Source organism: Octodon degus, unplaced genomic scaffold (assembly GCF_000260255.1).
Source record: "Octodon degus isolate 3935 unplaced genomic scaffold, OctDeg1.0 scaffold00350, whole genome shotgun sequence".
NCBI classification, from domain to species: domain Eukaryota; kingdom Metazoa; phylum Chordata; class Mammalia; order Rodentia; family Octodontidae; genus Octodon; species Octodon degus.
This window is the reverse complement of record NW_004524926.1, coordinates 442502-459318: the sequence shown is the minus strand read 5'-3', so window position 1 is coordinate 459318 and position 16817 is coordinate 442502. Positions and strand designations below refer to the sequence as shown.

Sequence of the window (16817 nt, the reverse complement as noted above, 5' to 3'; positions counted from 1 at the left end):
CTGAAGACCTTGCTAGTTACACAATTGATGGGATTTAGCACCAGCTTTTAAATCATCTATTAACCTTACATCGCAGCCCAGAGGAATAATCAAAGCCACCCTGGGGCTCGATGACCCACACTCACTGTGGTGATGCCCCTGGCCTCGTGGTAGGCCACGCTTACGACGTCCGTGGCACTGGTGTTGAGGAAGAAGTAGCCAGAGCCTTCTCTGACATGGAGTTCTGCCTGGAGGAGGAGATGCCAGCATAGGAGAATCATGTGTGGCCAGCCCAGGGTCCCCCCACAGTAGACCTCACCCAGGACAGGGAGGGGAGGGCACAGGGCCATACCTGGATGCCAGGATGGTTGTAGATGGTCACCTCTCCTGGGCTCACCCACACATCCTCCACCAGAATGAGGTCGATGGAGGCCGACACAGGCAGGAAAGGGTCACGCTGCGTGGCAAGGTCAATGCCATCAGATCAAAGCCACAGTTATACCAGGCCATCCCCTCACTGCAGGTCACCTACTATATCCTGAACACCAACCCCAATAAAACCTCAGTGCTCCTAAGCCGAGGGGACAGTTGCCCCCCGTGGAGGCCTCCCTTGAGCCCTGTCCAAGTGAAACGAGTCCCCACCTCTTCTTCTGTACATACGGGAGATGATGAGCAACAGGGCAGCTTAGGTGTCAGTCTCATGGTTCTTTGGAGTAACGCACATGTGCTCCCAACCCTCAGGGCCCTGGGGCAAACACCAGCTGCCACACACACGGAGGACAGGGGCTTGGGTACACAGCGAAGCTGCTGACACACTCAGAAAGTGGGCCAGGCTCCAGGGAAGGGTACTCCTGGGACTCACAGAGGACAGGACAACGCTCATTCCCTCCAAACTATACTGATGTGTTTTCTGCCCCTTGTCATTGGAGGGCAAGCGGTGGACACGACACAGTCACATAGCCACATAATGATGTTTTAGTGACATGCAATGTCACATGACTATGTCACCTACAGATGCTGCAGCTGTCTCAGACATGGTAGTTAATGCTACAGCATTACATGGGGTGACATCGCCTAATAGTACATGGGGCCATCCTGAAGCAATGTCTAATTGTCCCATGCCAGGCACTGAGTGGTGCATATAGGGCACAGTGGCTACCCATGGTGAAGTTTTATTCTGACAAGAGGGCTGAGAAGAGTGAGGCCAGGGCAGAAAGGTGTGGGCCAAGGTGAGTGCAGCCTAGGTCCCGTGGGCCGAGCAGGACATGAGATGAGCTCTCAGATGAGCAGAGAGCCAATGTTGGGAAGCCCTGAGCAGTGCCAAGAGCCAGAGATACCCACAGGGATGAGTGAGCCAGGGCCCAAGAGTAACAGTGTCAGGCCCAGCGGGGAGGCTCAGGATGTCACCTGCAAGCCAATGGTGTCTTAGCACTGGAGAGGATAGGAAGGAACTGAGCCATCGAGGACAGGGATGGGGCCTCTTCCATGGGCACCGCCTGCTAGTGCTGCCACACGCCCTGTGACCTGTCCAGGAGGCACTAGAGCAGCATGCATCCTGCCATTGGAACCCAGCTGCACCATCCCTTTGCAGCCAGCATCTGCTGCTTCCTCCTTACTCCAATACAGTTTTCTGGGGGGCTCCTGGACAGCAGAGGATGCTTGGGGAGCCCTTCCCACTCTGACCTCAAATACACCCCTGTACCCCTCACTAGCAGCACCTCTGCCTCAGGCCTCTAAGAGATGCCAGGGTGTACGGGGCCGCCTGAAGGTAGAGAGGGTGCACACGGACAGCCAAAGGTGTGTGTGTGCGCACGGCCTATGGCACTGGGGCTCAGAGATCCAGAGCCAGAGCAGTCACTCAAAGCCCAGGGCTCAAGGACAGGCCTTGTAGGCCTGAGGGCCACCCAGGCAAGGTGATGGGCTCAGCTGGACTCTTCCCAAGATCTCGCCTGAAAGGAGCATGGGTGCAGCAGGGGAGACAGCAGCCACCCGAGGAGTCACACCCAGATCACACAGCAGGGTCAAGGAATGAGGTTATAGCCCAGTGAGGGGCTCAAGACCTCAGATACCAGACGGGATTCTGGCAGAAGTAGGGATGCCCTGGCCTGGCCCAAGACACGGCTCACTGGTGGCCCCTGAAGATACCGGCTGCTTTGCTCTGGCTGCGGTGAGATGGGGCTGCTGGTAGCCGGCTGCCGTAGCGGAGATGGCCGTTGCTCCTGAAGCCTTGTGTACTGAAATGGCCTGCAAACCTGAGTCCAGGGAGGGAAGCAACATTGGTCGCTGGCTACAGGGCTGCCTCTGAAGCTACAGCCTGCCTCCCACCATGGACCTGAAGTGTCATCTGAAAATTGATGACCACGGAGTTATACCATGAAGTTATCAGGATGAGCAATACCAAGAGCTGCTGAGCTGGGGGGGGGGGGCCAGCAGCTTCTGCCTATGAGAGAAATCTGAGGGTCGGGGCATAGGTCTAGGAGCAGAGCTGGATGTGCTCTGTGACTGGAGGGGGTAGAGACTTTCTGCTCTGGGCTAGACCTTGACAGCCAGCCTCACACAAGGCAAGGCGCGAGGAGGGCAGCTCACCCCACCCTGAGTTGCAGGTCCTCTCCCCTTCTGATAAAGGGAGCCCAAGTAGCTGGGGCTCTAACAGGAACTGCCTGCCTTGGGGCATGCATCTGTCTGAGGCTACACTGGTCTCCCATCTTCTGGCCTGACCTCAGGCCCGGAGGCCCGAGACTACAGCTCACCGTGTAACTTCTTCTGACCGCTCCCATCATCCTGGGAAACCAGCTGCAGTGGCAGGTCCTGCTCGATGCTGGCCAGGGATGGCCGGGCGGACTCCCACAGGATGCTCAGAGAGCTGAAGTTGTCAAACTGGCGACCCTGATGGTCAAAGGCTGCCAGGTCCAGCAGGGGGTTGCGGTGGCTGGAGACTGGAACCTATAGAAGGCAAATGTCAGTGGCTGGGACTGCAGCCAGGGCTCAGCGGATCCTGGTGAGGGAGGTGGGCTGCACCCCAAACCAGTCTTCCCTGCTTCTGGACACCAAGGTGTACCAAGGACACCAAGGCTGCCCAACCCAGCCTCTGGTTCCAGGCCTCAGTTCCGACAAGCATGAGGGTCCTGCAAAGTCTGGTAGCAATTTCCTGTCACATCTCGGGAGCAGGCAGTGCAAATGGCATTTAGAAGAAGAGATGAGCAATGCTGCTAAATACACTGCCATGTGCAGGACGGCCCTACAGTGACTACCCTGAAGAGGACTGGCACCAGGGTGGGAATTCACACCCCAGCCAGTCTGTTCTCTCCCTTCTGTCCCCACCATTCCCAACCACTGCCACTCTCCATGCCCATGGGTACCTCAGAGCTGCCAGGAAGTGCCCCCCATGACATAATACAAATGCCCACGCCAACTTCTAAGAAATCTCAGAATGCCCAGGTTTGCAAAGAAGCCTCCGAAGTCAAGTCCCTCAGCAGATCCTTAAGTGCCCCAGGGAGGCAGAGGTGCATCCCCATGCTGCAGAGCCTGCACCTGACCCAGCCATACTTCCTGCCCTGGGAGGTACAGACATCCAGCAGAGATAGAAATCACACAGAGGCCACCTCCTAGGACTGCTGGGGGTCCTTTCAGAGAGATGAGGCATCCTTCACAAAGCGGCCTGATTCTCTGTTGAGGAGCAGTTCTAATGCAGGCACCTGAGTTGACCCTTGGGATGACCGTGTCAGTGACTGCAGCAGGCAAGTGCAATGAATGACCAGTGACAATGCAAGGGGTGCGCATTAATGCCAGAACATCACCAGCTGTGCTCTTTCCCTCCTCAGCGGCTCCTGGTGGCCACTCCACAGCCTTGATTTAGAACAAAGACAACGGTGACACAGCTGGGCCCCAGGGCCAACTAGAGATGCACAGATGTGTGTGGCTGAGGGATGAACTTGTGTTGGGTCCAGCCACTTGGCTGGGGGAGGGCTGTTTGCTACCACAGCATGGCCTGTCCTGTGCTAATGAACACAGGCGCTGGCTCCCCACCCCTAAGGGCACCTCCCCACCCCTTGAACTCCTGTGCCTGAGGCCAGCATGTTGCAAATCCCAAGGGCAGCCTTCAGAACAGCAGGTCAGTGCCATCTCTGTACACGTGGGGGTGGGCTTTGCAACACCCCCACCCCACATGAGTTGAGGAGCTGTGAGCGTGGACAGGGGCTGCAGGGCCTGTGGCACACTCCCCAGTTTTTTTTCCAGATGCAACCCTGGACAGAAAAGCAATGCTTTTCAGGGAAGGACATCAACACTGCACCAAGCATACTCACAAGCCAGCTGGACCTTCTGGGAATGGCTGCTGAAGGCGAAATTATTATCCCCATTTTATAAATAGGCAGGCTGAGGCCAAGATGCATCAACATCTTGCTCAAGGCTACTCGGGTCTCAAGGTGACTTAGCAGTCTGACTGTAAAACCCAAAGTCCTCGCTTGACACTGCAGTTACTCTTTGGTGCCTGAAGTGAGCACCAGCTGCTCTGTCCCCTGGCCTATGACAGGTGCCCAGCCATAGCACCTCAAATGCTGGGACACCTGCCTGGAGGACCAGAGAAGGCTGGAGTGCTACTCCGTCACCCTCACTAGTCAGCCCCATCCTGGAGTCTCACCTCGACAATAATTTACTCTGCAGAAACGTCTTGAGTGGCCTCTGGATTTGGACAGCTGTAAAATTGAATTGATCCTGTACCTGTGACGCACGGCAGGGATATATCTTCCCCAAGGTCCCCTAATGAGACCGTAAATCACAGGGGCCATGGCTGAATGGCTGGCTCACGGCTGGGGAGCCTGAGGACTAATGGGTCACACAGCAGCTCCCTGTCTGAGAGCCATTATTTCCTGCTGACACCAAAGACACACTGAGCCTGCTGAGAGCCCCATGCCAGACCATCACCTTTGAGGCTCAGAGAAGTGACCAGAGGCTAAACCGGAGGCCTGGTTGGCAGAGTGCAGGCAAAACCCAGCCAGAACATGGCCTGCTTGGTGTGCAGCTGACATCTAGGGACAGAGAGGACGCGGCTCTCATGAGGCTTTTTCCTGCTGTCACTGATTAGCACTGGCTTCCTGTCTGAGGGTTCCCTGCTCTCCCAGACAGTACCACCCCGATGGCCCCTTCCTGCAGCAGTGGCCCCTCCTGGCTTTCCCAGGCATGGGAGCCTGCTGAGCCAAGGGAGCTTAGAAGAGAGATAGACCCAGTGCCCTCAGGGTTTCTAGTGAGGGCCAGGGTCATGGTCTTTTCTGAGGATCAGCAAAGAGCAGGGCAGGTGAGCAGGTCCTGCAGCTCAGGTTCCAGAGGAACCTTAAGATAGGAAGAGGGAGCCAGCACAGGGCAGGCCGAGGGCTGGACTGGCACTAATGTGAAGTTGGCAGAGGGCTCCACCAAGAAGGGAAAAGAATAAAGAAAGCAGGGAGGCAGCTCAGGGCCAGGGAACAGGGGGCAGCCAGCCCCAGCTCCAGCAAGACCTCTGTGCCATGTTCCAGGAACAGGTAGAGTTTAGCAGGAAGTAAAGAGGCCCAGAGGCTTTGAGGCTGGGACATAGAGCCTGCGAGCTACAGGCAAGGCTTCAGCCTTTCATGGGATGAATAGGGAGCCAAGGGTAGGTCCTGAGCAGAGAACAAGACAAAAAGCAGAATGGGTGACACTCTATCCTGGTCATGCCTGTCCCCTGCAATACCTCTAGCTCATCTGTTACTATCGTCATTACTCAAAGGGGTCTCACAGCCAACCGGATTGGGTGCAGGGGTCCCAACTGTGACTGACCTGTGGCTGTTCTCATGGGCTGCAGCTCCCCTTAGCCAGGGGAACCCAACAAGTTGGACCCCAAAGGGCCCAGACTGAACAAGATTTTATTCCTTCCCCTGGGGAGAATTTGCTCTTTATGGAAGAGTTAAAATGCAAAGCCTTCGGATAAGCAGAACATAGGAAGATGAATGTGGCATGCTCTCACCCATGGACGCTAGCATAGTCTGCTTCATAGAAAGCAGGACAGAGGTCATGGGAGGCTCAGAAAGGGTGAGGTATAGGAAAAGCGTGGAGAGGAAGCGCCAAAATATAGAAAGACAGCTCTTCCTTACAGCATGGTCAGGTAACTGGCATTCACAACAAAGGGAACTGTGAGAGACAGGTGCACTGCTCCAAAACAAAGAAATGCTCAGTGCTTAAGGAGAGGTGAAATATTCATTTCTGAATTCTATGGTTACACACTGTAGACAAGCCCAGAATTAATCTCACACTACAGCCCACAGTTCCATACAATTATTACGTGTCAGTAAAAAAAATTAAGATATTAAAAATGGAAGTTATTCAAGACTCTCACCTCATTAGCGCCATATGTCAGGAAAGGAAAGCCTTTCCCTGAGCTCACCAACCTGAGGCGAAGAATGTTCCTTCACGCAACACCGCAGACACCCCGGCCTGCACCAGGGGTGGGCACCAGGTCCTCACAGCTCTGGGTGCTGGGCCTGCATTCTATTCCTCTATCAAGGGGGAACAGAGGTGCAAGTCCTGCACTGTCCCCACCAGGAGCTGGACACCAAGAATTTTTATTGCTAAGGGACTCTGATGGGACCAGCATGGGGGCAAATGGAAAGGCTCAGGAGCCAAGCTGGGGTGTTTCACATCTTGGATCCAAGGGATCTGGACAGTTGGAGAGCACTGATCTATGTATGTCAAAGCAGGGAAGGAAAGCAGAGCTGAAACTCCAGCAACTGAGCAGGAGGTTGGCTTCTTCCCCAAACCCATAGCACACTGAGCTTCAAAGACACACACTTGGTAGAAAGATAAGCCATCCTTACTCACCCACTGGGGCCCTGTTATGGTTTGTGCCTATTTGTCCCCACAAAGCCCCCTGCCACCGCCTGTACCTGTCTCCCTTCCCAGGCAGCCCTTGCCACCTCCCATCTCTGGACCATGCATATCCTTGTCAGCTGCTCAGGCAGGCTCCCTGCTGTCACAACCATGCAGTATTCCAGAAATCAGAGTAGCCTGGTGCAAAGCGGCTGCAGCGCAAGGATGTGCAGAATGGAGAAAAGCTGGTGTCTACCTCTGAGGAGTAGGGGTCGGGCATGGCCTGGAGTGGTCCCACACCCCAGAGCTGGGCACCCTCAGAACCTGCGCTCTTAATGCAGGGACTGAGGACTGGCTGGACCCCAAGTCCCAGGGGATCATATGTGGGTTCTGCATCTCATCCATGCTGCCAGCCTCACCCCAGTAACTTTAGCCCCTCCCAACATTCACTATGGAAACAGCCCTTGCTTCCTGACAATGCTGCAGCCGGCACCTCTCCTTTGCTGCCCCACCCCAACTCTGATCACACACACTCTGGGCACAGACTGCCCTGCCGCCATGCATGTGCTCAGCTCACAAAGGACACCCGAGATTTCACAAGCTCCCAAGGGCCTGGCAGAGAGGGCTGGCAAGTCTGGAATGGGAGAGGACTGTGTTCCCAATGCCACTGTGAAGGATGCTCTTGGATTTAGGATGATAAACCTGTCATAGGAGGGACACATCTTAAGCTAAAAATGCAAGTCACACTCCCAACCTACTGACCACCACAGCCCAGCCTGGCCCACCCGAAATGTGCTCAGAACCTGGCACCAGGCCTAGCCCAATAACTCTCACACTGAAAGATTGAAAGTGACATGTGAAGTCCTACACAACACAGCACCAGGTAGAACACCACCTTTGCTTGGTGGCTGAGGGGTGGGGCAGGGGCTGCAGCTCTCTGCCACTGCCCAGAACCAGGGACAACTGGATCCCACATCATCAGTGCAGGACAAGATCCAAATTCAAAATCCCAAGGGTGGCTTCCAAGCAAAGCCTGTCACTTTCACACCACTGTGAAGTGGAAAAGTCATGTCACACCACTGCAAGGCGAAGACTGTCTTAGGCAGCTACGCTTTGGAGAGCCACCTGCCTCTCCAGGCCCTAGAACTCCCAGGTAAGGCTGACAGGCTGGCTGCAAGATCAAGGTGGCATGGTACAGAGCTACGCCATCACACACGCAAGATGTGGGTCGAGCTGAGCCGGCTGGTAGCCAAGGTCCTTCTGCCCAGTGGGTGGGGATGTCACCCCCTTCCCCAGAGCTGCCCACACTCACCACCTGCTTGTTCTGCTGCAGCAGTGGACAGGACAGGTCCAGCTGAGGGCTGGTATAGATGGGCATGAGGGTGAGCCGGGACGGAGGGGCACAGATGAACTTCACCACGGTGGGCTCCACAGCAGGAAAGGGGTTGGTGATGCTGGGCTTGTTCCCCACTGACAGGGCAATGACCTGGGGACAGAGGAACCAGGCAGATGCCTGAGTGTGAGCTCCTAATGCTTTCTTATCTGAGCCCCTTTTCTCTGCTGTAGGGTGGGTGTGGTGCTGAGCTCTGCCTGCTGGGAAGCTGATGAAGTCCACAGACATGGCAGGAGATCACATTCTCAGCATGGCAGGGCCCCATGCAAACTGCAAAGGAAAGGGGTAAACTGAGGCTCACTTCCCACTTTCCCAGGACCCCAGGGAAACCCTGCAGCTGCATCAACAGACTCACACTTCCTGGATGCTTAAGTGAGGCAGCAACCCTGTGTAGGTCATCACAATGAGGACCTGTGGGAACACACGCTCTGCAGAGGAGACCTAAATGCTCAGAAGGCGCTGGAAAGGGTCTGTGGAGAGAGCCTAGGAGGGACCACAGGCTTGGCTGTGGGAGGTGCTCAAGGCTGGTGCATAGGGGGAAGGAAAGGTGCGAGGACAGTTCCCTCCCCAGGGACACAGGGCCCAGCAGACCCTCTTTCTTCCTGACCTGATCCTTCAGCCCCGACATTCAGGGAGGAACCCAGTGCTGGGAGTGGGGAGCCTCCAGGGGCTATTTCTGGGGGACCAGGATGGTCCAGTCAGGCTGGAACACACTTCTCTAACTGAACCCATCGTTAGCTTTACTCTTGTTTCTGTGACTATTACGTCCTTATTGCGGGTCACTGGCCATGGACTTTTCCTGTGGGGAGTAGACCTTCTCTCCATGAACTTTTCTGATCACACCAGGGCAGTCTTGGTATGGCAGACATCCTAAGGGCATCCTGTGTGCCCCTGTGCTACCTCTGCATTCATGCTCATTCTCTGCACTACAAGGCAAGCCTGAGTCCTCTTCACGTCCCCTCAGGGCAGCGCTGCCCCACCCCACCTGACTTCCTATGTCCTCCCACCTTGAGATCCCTGGGAGCTGAGCGGGCACCAGAGGACCTGCACAGACACGCCACACCCTCCCAGAAAGGCAGCCCTGCAGGCAGTTGGTTCAGTTCATTCAGCTATCTTATGTTTTTGGTCTTCGGTACCAAAACAAACAACTCCCAAAAGATTCCCTATGCAGAGATATCAGGTGTTCTAGCACACAGTCCAATACCAAGCTGCACCAAGCTGGGGTCTCAGGTCACACCCTCCTTCATAACTCTTGACCCTGGGTCATCCAACATTGAGACCTCAATGTCAATTGCTTCATCCACGTGTGATGGGAGAGAATTCTGCACCCTCCAGGGCGGAAGGCACTCTGATGTGCTGGGTCTACGAAAGCTAGGGAGTCTGGAGAGTGGGTTCGCAAACACTGCACCCTACTCAGCCTGTCTGCTGATTCAGTCACTCTGCACTGCCTGGCCCTTATCTGCCTGGTGGTAAAATGGGTACAAGATGGGCATTCTCAGGGTTCCTCTGAGGATTAAGGTAAGTGGTGCTGTGGTCAGCTGCCCACTCACCTGCTCGCCGAAGGCCTGGCAGGTCACGAGGATCCGGTGCTGTTGGTAATTCCGAGAGGCAGGGGGACCCAAGAGAACCATGCTGATGCTGTCCATGTCCTCAGAGGTGACGTTGCGGAAAAACTTGGAAGGCTCGAGGACCCAGGGTCGGGGACCTCCTTCCAGCAGCATCTCTTTTGAGGAGCCCAGAGTTACCACGGCAACAGGAGAGGGATCCACAGCCTGGGGAAGGAGGAGGGAAAAAGCTCATAGGCCTGGGGCAGGCAGGGTTAGGGTCTGCCCAAGCTTGGGGGATGGGGTCTATGGGATGGGCATGACACCCACCCATGCCCAGGAACCCGAAGCAGAAAGGGTGGTAGAGGGGAGGGCTTTGGTTCACCTTGAGGGGCAGGTAGGCAGCGATGGTGATCCTGGCACTCAGGTGGATGTGGCCATGCGTGTAGCTCACAAGGAGCGTGGTGGATCCCTGGGCCTCGGCTCTCACCTTGACGCCGCTACAGTGCTCAGACCCAGGTGGAAGCCGCCCTGAGGGAAGGAGTGGCCCATGCTTACTCTGGGCTCCAGGCACAATCAGATTCTGTTCTAACTTAAAAAACCCTAGGGGGTGGGCGTGGGGCTTAGTTGTACTATGCTTGCCCAGCATGCACAGGGGCCTGGTCTGAGCCCTACATATAATCAACCAATCAATCATGAGTCCCACATGGAAATGTACACCTATAGTAAGTGCATGCTGCATGGTATTCTCCACACACACATTCAACACACCCAGTATCATGCAAGACCCGGGTCAAGGAGGAGAAAATCACCAACACTCCCAGCAGCTGTGGCAGAGTTCCGTGCCTCCAGGCCCTCCCCTGACTGCTCCTGGGACAGCCTGACCACGCTGTTCCCACAGTTTATGTAACAGGGTCTTTGACATTGCACTCTTCTATGCCTGGCTTCCTAAATTCAATATTGTCCATAAGGTTCCCCATGGTTCAAATATTACATGTCTTCCATCCACACACGCATGGCTGTTCTGCTGTACGAGTGGACAGCGACACATCCTCCAGGAAACCAGGCCCATCTGAGCTGTTCTCATTTTGGTTGTGTTACGTGGCCCTGATGCAAACATCTGAGAGCCTCCCTTGTGGAGGCTGTGTCTGGTCACACCTACAGGCAGCTCCTGTCATTCTTGCAGAGTGTCTCCGCCCAAACAGCATCAACTTATATTGCTTCTAGTAGGTGCTCCATGCCCCTATCATGACAGTCCATCAATTTTCAATTTTTTAAAGTGTATTTTAATTTTGATAAAATACCCATTTTTTTGCATATGCAACTCAGCAGAACACTGTATATTCACACAACCGTATGACTGTCGGTGCTATCTACCACACGTCTTTCCACCTTTCCAAATGGACTCTAAACTAATGAGATAACAACTAGCCAGTTCTTTCTACCCTGCCCCTGGACCACCTCCCCATGCTTTCTGCTTCCTGTCTCCTGAATATCCCTTTTAGTACCCCTTAAGAGGTCTCCTACAGTATTGATGATCGGCGCATTTCACTTAGCATATGGCATCAAGCTTTACTGGTGCAAGTCTGAATTTCCTTCTTCAGTAAGGCTGACCAGTATTTCGTGGTCCACTCTGTAGACACTTAGGCTCTACGCTTTGCTTACCCACTTGTCTGCTGACGAGACATGTGGGCTCCCTCCACCTGTGGCAAGCACAAAGCTGTTGCCATGAAGACAAGTTTCCAAACACTTCCCTGAGGCTGCACTCCCACACATCTGGGAATGTGCTAGGAGTGGGACTGCTGGACCACAATGTACATAATTCTAGCTTTTATTTTTTTGAGGAGCCGCCACACTGTTCTCATAGTACCTGCCCCTTTAATAGTTCTCTCATAGTGCACAACTGTTCTAGTTTCTCCACATCCTCACCAACAAAGGTTATTTTCTGTTGTTTTGCTAGTAGACATCCTAAAATACATCGGTTTTCATTGTGATTTTCACTTGCATTCCTCTGATATTAGCAGCTGTGGGCATCTTTTCACGGTCTTGTTGGCTATTTATATATCATGTTTAGAGAAATGTCTCCTCAAGCCCCTCACTCATTTGTGTTGTTTTATTGTTGTGGATGTGTATGAGTTCTTTCCATGTTCTTAGTATCAGTCCTTTCCTTGTCAGGTAAGCACTTTGCAGGTATTTTCTTCCATTTCTATAAGTTGCCTTTGTCTAAGTGGGAACTTGTTACAGCCTCTTCCTCAGAGTTGGGACCAAACTATGGAAACTGAGGCCCAGAGCTGTGGCTGATTTGCCAAAGGCCACAAGGCAGGCAAGATTCAGACCAGACCTGAGCTGGGGTGGGGGCAGAAAGACAAACACCACTCCTCAGCTGTGGTGCACCTGTGGCCCCCAAACTCTCTCTGGGAACCTGGATGGTCCACACGGAGCACCCCGACAATCTGGCCCCTATCTCCGTCTGGGGCCCCCTGAGCAATGTGGGCTTACCTGGGAGTGGCTGGAACACACCCTGGTTCTGCACCTCTACTGCCAAGTCGAAGTGGGAGCAGTCACTCAGGGTGACCACCTCGCTTGTCCCACCGGGCATGAGGCCGTTGATCCTCAGAGGCAGCTCCAGGCTCTGGCCCACTCGCACCTCCACTTGGCATGGGGCGAACTCCATGCTGCTGGGCTCAATCACATACACCTGGAGGACAGGGTGGGACCTGGGCCCATCAGCCTCTGAGGGAGGAGCGAGCCAGAACGCTGGGGTGTGTGGGTGCTGTCCTGGATGGGGCATCTGGGACATGTTAGGGAGAGGTCTGCACAGGGCACAGGGGGACTCAGGAAACTAAAAGTCAGAGAAGGAGTGAGGACCAGACAGCCAGCTCACAGGCCATGAGGCAAAAGTCTTGGGGAAGCATTCTGGATGTGAGTTGGTCCTATGACATAGAGAGGACAGAGGTCTGAGTGGCAGGCCCAGTGCCGGGGGGACACGGGTGCTCACAGTGGTGGAGCCAGGGGACTTGAGAGGGTGGCCTCACTCTCCCCTCTGGGTCACAACCAACAGCCTGGTGTGTGTAGGGAGGGTAGGTTTGTTGGGGTGTCCTAGACATGCATGGGGCAGATTCGAGCTGAGATGGTTTCTCCTTGGTCTAGCCAAGGAGAGCATTTGTCATTTGGCTGGAGAAGGTGAAAGAGGCAACAGCAGTTTGTTTTCCTGGGAAAACCAACCAGGACACATTGCAGGTTCTGTGCTGAAAGGAGCACTCGCACTGGGCCCTCTCGCCTGCCTGGCAGGAGGGCAGCCCATCACCACCTCACTCTCCTACTGAGGAGCCTGCTCAAGAATGGGTGCAACAGCCCAAGAACAGCCATGCAGCCAGGTGGGCCCCCGAGTCTGGCCCGAAGCCTTGTGACTGTGTAGTAACTGTGATACTATGGGAAAAGATGGTATATTTCCCAAGAGGAAGAAAGGGCCAGGGCAAGGTAGTCCCAGTGGACCCCAATATTGGGCCGCTGTCCTTCTCCAAAAGGGTCTGTATGAAATAATGTGTCTCAGTGAGAATCAGACCTCTCTTTAGTAGAGATGTGTGCATCTCACGTAAGATCGTGATGCCCCAAATAATGCAAATGGCACTTTTGTGACTGGATTGATGGGGCTTCCACCACTGCCATCAGTGAAGCAGTAAGGGGGTGTCCTGCAGCTAAGTGGTGTCAGGTCGTGCTGGCTGGGACTTAGCTGCAGGTGACAACCACACCTAACCCTCACCACTCAACGGTACAACCCCACATTGCTGAGCCTCAGCACCAGGGGACACATCTGCAATCAGAAGCCCTGACTTGGGCTCTGAAGGGGGATGGGGGCCTAGCTGTCTTTGGACACCCCATGAGCCCCTTCTCTGTAAATCTACAACCCATCTCTTGGGGCCCTCCCACTTTGAGATTCATATCTTTTGTCCATTCTAAAGTGGCTCTTTGATGCCCTCTATCCTCTGTGTTCTCTGGTCCATCCATCCCCCCCATGCCTGACTCTGAGGCAGCTGCCCTGTGGTCCTGTCACTGTCTCCTGCAGGCACTGTCACCCTCACCCTGGTTGGCTGTGATCTCCTAAGGGCAGGAGTGGGGCTCAGCTCCAGACCCCTTACTGCACCTCACACAGGGCACAGAACCAGGGCAGTTAGGTAAGGGGAGGACAATGCCACCCTGTCCCCAAACTCCTCATGGCCTGGCCTGGCCTGGCCCAGAATGTCTCACCTTCATCTCACCGAAATGTAGCGGGTTCTGGACGTCACGTGCCTGGATCACGCTGAGTCCAATGTCACTGCTTGTGGTCATCACGCCCTTGACGGTGACTGTGGCCACCATGGCACTTGAGGATGACCAGCTGAAATTCCCACTGCCCCCATCAGCCTAGGGAGGAGAGAAACATGGGCCACTAGCCCACTATCCTCCTGGGCGGGGAGGTGGGAGGGTCAGGGACAAGTGTGCACACGCACACACACACACATGCACTTACCCCTCACATGAGCTGAAGGGAACCTACTGTCATGGGCTCACACGTTGTCCTCACAACCACACTGACATTCATCCATTCACACACACACAGGCTCACACCCAACAACCTGCTCACTCACATACCCTTGTTCACACATGCAAGCTCTGACACACACTCACACATGTTCACACTCACCAGCCAACCAACTCACACTCAGCATTCATTCAGACACGCAGACAAGCACACACTCACCCACTGAGACTCACACACTCTCACACATGCTCACCCCATCCACACAGGCACAGTGGCTTCCTTTGCCTCTGGCTTCCTCTGTCTCACTTCTGGTCTGCCTATTCACAGGTCCTAGTGCCTGGCATGCACAACACATGCCATGGCAGGGGGCTCAGGATCTTTTGGCACCTCTGGAGCTCAGGTTGCAATACGAACCAGCCCTGGCCCTGGAGCCACCCGCAGAACAGAGCTTCTGTGACCAGACACAAGCTCCTCTCAGCACACAGCCCACCTGCTCCAAATCATCCTGGACCAGAAGTCACAGCGCCAAGGGGGCTGCTGTTCCAGGGGGCAGGTGCTAGTGCACACACAGGATAACTGTCACTCCCTAGACCGCATGAGTGATGAGGACTCTGCTAGCCCTGGATCAAGTCCCACCTTAGGGCAATCCCTGCAGCCTAAGGCCACCTGGGAAGGTGAGTATCAACAGTGACACTCAGCACGTGACATGGCTGTCCATGTTTTCCCCTTGAATTTCATGCTGTCCTCTAAGGATATCTATACAGCTTTTAAAAGTGGTACTTTTTCAGAAAAATGATTAAGTGAAACTCAAATCTATTCCAGATTTCTCTGTAGTATTTTCTTTTCTGTTTCAGTTATTAGATTTTTCTTCCCCTATGAACTAAACACATTGCTGTGGTGGAAATCTCAGAGAACACAGTAGTCATAAAGGCTCTGATTTAAAATTGCCTCTGTCCACTAGAGGGTGATGCTAGACATGACAGAATGGATAAAGAACCACAATCCATTCAAAATACCCCACGGAAGGCACCCAGTGAGGTCTCCAGTACCTTTATTGTATACTGATAGGCTCCTGTCTTTGGTTGCCAAGGGAACGTCAAGATGCTGGGGAAGAGGGTGATGGGGATGTGAATGTCCACCTCCTGCTGGTTCCACACAGGCACCTGTAGCACATGGACCCCGCCATCCTACAAGGGGTGAGAGTGTTGTATGTCACCATGACAACCAGGTCATTGGCAGATCTTCCTAGCCCCTACCTCTCTCTGTGGACCAGTGGATTCTGTGCTGGTGGGAGTTATGAAAAGAAGATGACAGCCCATACCCTCCTTGAGCTCCCTGGGGATGGCAGTCTGAGGCTCTGTAAGGGCCAACTCACATAAATGCTGTTAGATGGTCCTCAGGGGACCCATGCCAGGAAGAACTTGGCTATTCCCATTTTACAGAAGGGGAAATGGAGGCTTTCAGCTCTTTGTTCCACCCCTCAGGGGCCAGACACTGAGGTATTGCAGGACATGGGCTACTCTTTTACTGTCCTGCGCTGCTGCCTCATCCAGGTCTGGAAAGGTTTTGTGTAGGGTAGGAAGAGGGAAACATCTGTGCCAATGTGCCAACTGGTAAAATACCATTCCTGCCTAAAACTGATCAGTCTTTTTTTTTATGTATTTAGTACAGGGTCTATAGGGTCTCACTACACAGATTGAACTTGTAGTGATTCTCCTGTCTTCAGCCTCCCAAGCACTGGGTTTACAGGTGTGTGCCACCATGCTCAATCTCAATCTCTATCTCAGCGTGCCCTGGGGGTGGGAATGATATGGTACTCCAGGGATCGAGCCCCGCTCCTTGTATCTGCCTAAGCAGGTGCTTTAATCTGCTGAGCTATCTGGCTGGCCCTGGTCAGTCTTTTAAGCACAGAAGGTAAAAGAGCCTGCAGGAGCTAGGTAGACAGAACAGATGAAGGAATGCTGGTGGTTCCATCCTGGGGCCCAGCTGGGCCCAGCACTGCCTCCCAGAACGATAGTGTTATCCGTGATTCTAGAAGGCAGTGACCCTTTCACAGAGGCAGGGAGAGGGGAGTGAGGGTAGAACAGGAAGACACCCATACCACCTGGCTCTGGACAGCTGAGGGCAGCTGGGGCCTGAGTCCAGAGAGGGAGAGGCCTCCCCAGCACTTGGGAGCAGTGCAGCGGCAGAGCTGGGCATGGAAAGCAGGAGGCACCAACTTGCCTGGTCCACCACAGAGGTGAGGGCTGCACGGATAGTTGTCTGGCCCCTCTGTATCGCCTTGACGTGATGGTGTGACCCATTCTGGGAAGATGAGAGAACCTCAAAGAACTCAGCAGGAAGCTCAGCCTCAATTCGGATGTTCTAGAAGGCAAAAGCATGGATGAGTGGTGCTTCTGGGAGAATTCAGGGATGTGCAACTCCAAGAAAGCAGTTCTAGGGGCTGGAGAGATGGCTCAGTGGTCTAAAGCACCTATTTAGAACAAGCTTGGCAAAGCATCAGGGACCGCGGTTCAATCCCCCAGCACCACATGCCAGCCAGTCCCGCCCCCTGGTGGGCTGA

The 16817-nt window shown here is 54.2% G+C and overlaps 1 protein-coding gene across 1 annotated transcript in view; it reads right to left on the bottom strand.

The window, feature by feature from the left end:
- The window catches only part of Nup210 (nucleoporin 210), a 96316-nt gene that overhangs the window by 41563 nt on the left and 37936 nt on the right, over window positions 1–16817 (bottom strand). Inside the window, exons 10-20 of the mRNA XM_004648050.2 lie at window positions 16478–16618; window positions 15304–15441; window positions 13981–14136; window positions 12232–12430; window positions 10118–10263; window positions 9739–9960; window positions 8108–8281; window positions 2730–2922; window positions 2125–2231; window positions 332–436; window positions 126–227 (exon numbers count right to left, since the gene is read on the bottom strand). Coding sequence (XP_004648107.1) covers window positions 126–227; window positions 332–436; window positions 2125–2231; window positions 2730–2922; window positions 8108–8281; window positions 9739–9960; window positions 10118–10263; window positions 12232–12430; window positions 13981–14136; window positions 15304–15441; window positions 16478–16618 — 1683 coding nt within the window. The remainder of the gene's footprint in view (window positions 1–125; window positions 228–331; window positions 437–2124; window positions 2232–2729; window positions 2923–8107; window positions 8282–9738; window positions 9961–10117; window positions 10264–12231; window positions 12431–13980; window positions 14137–15303; window positions 15442–16477; window positions 16619–16817) is intronic.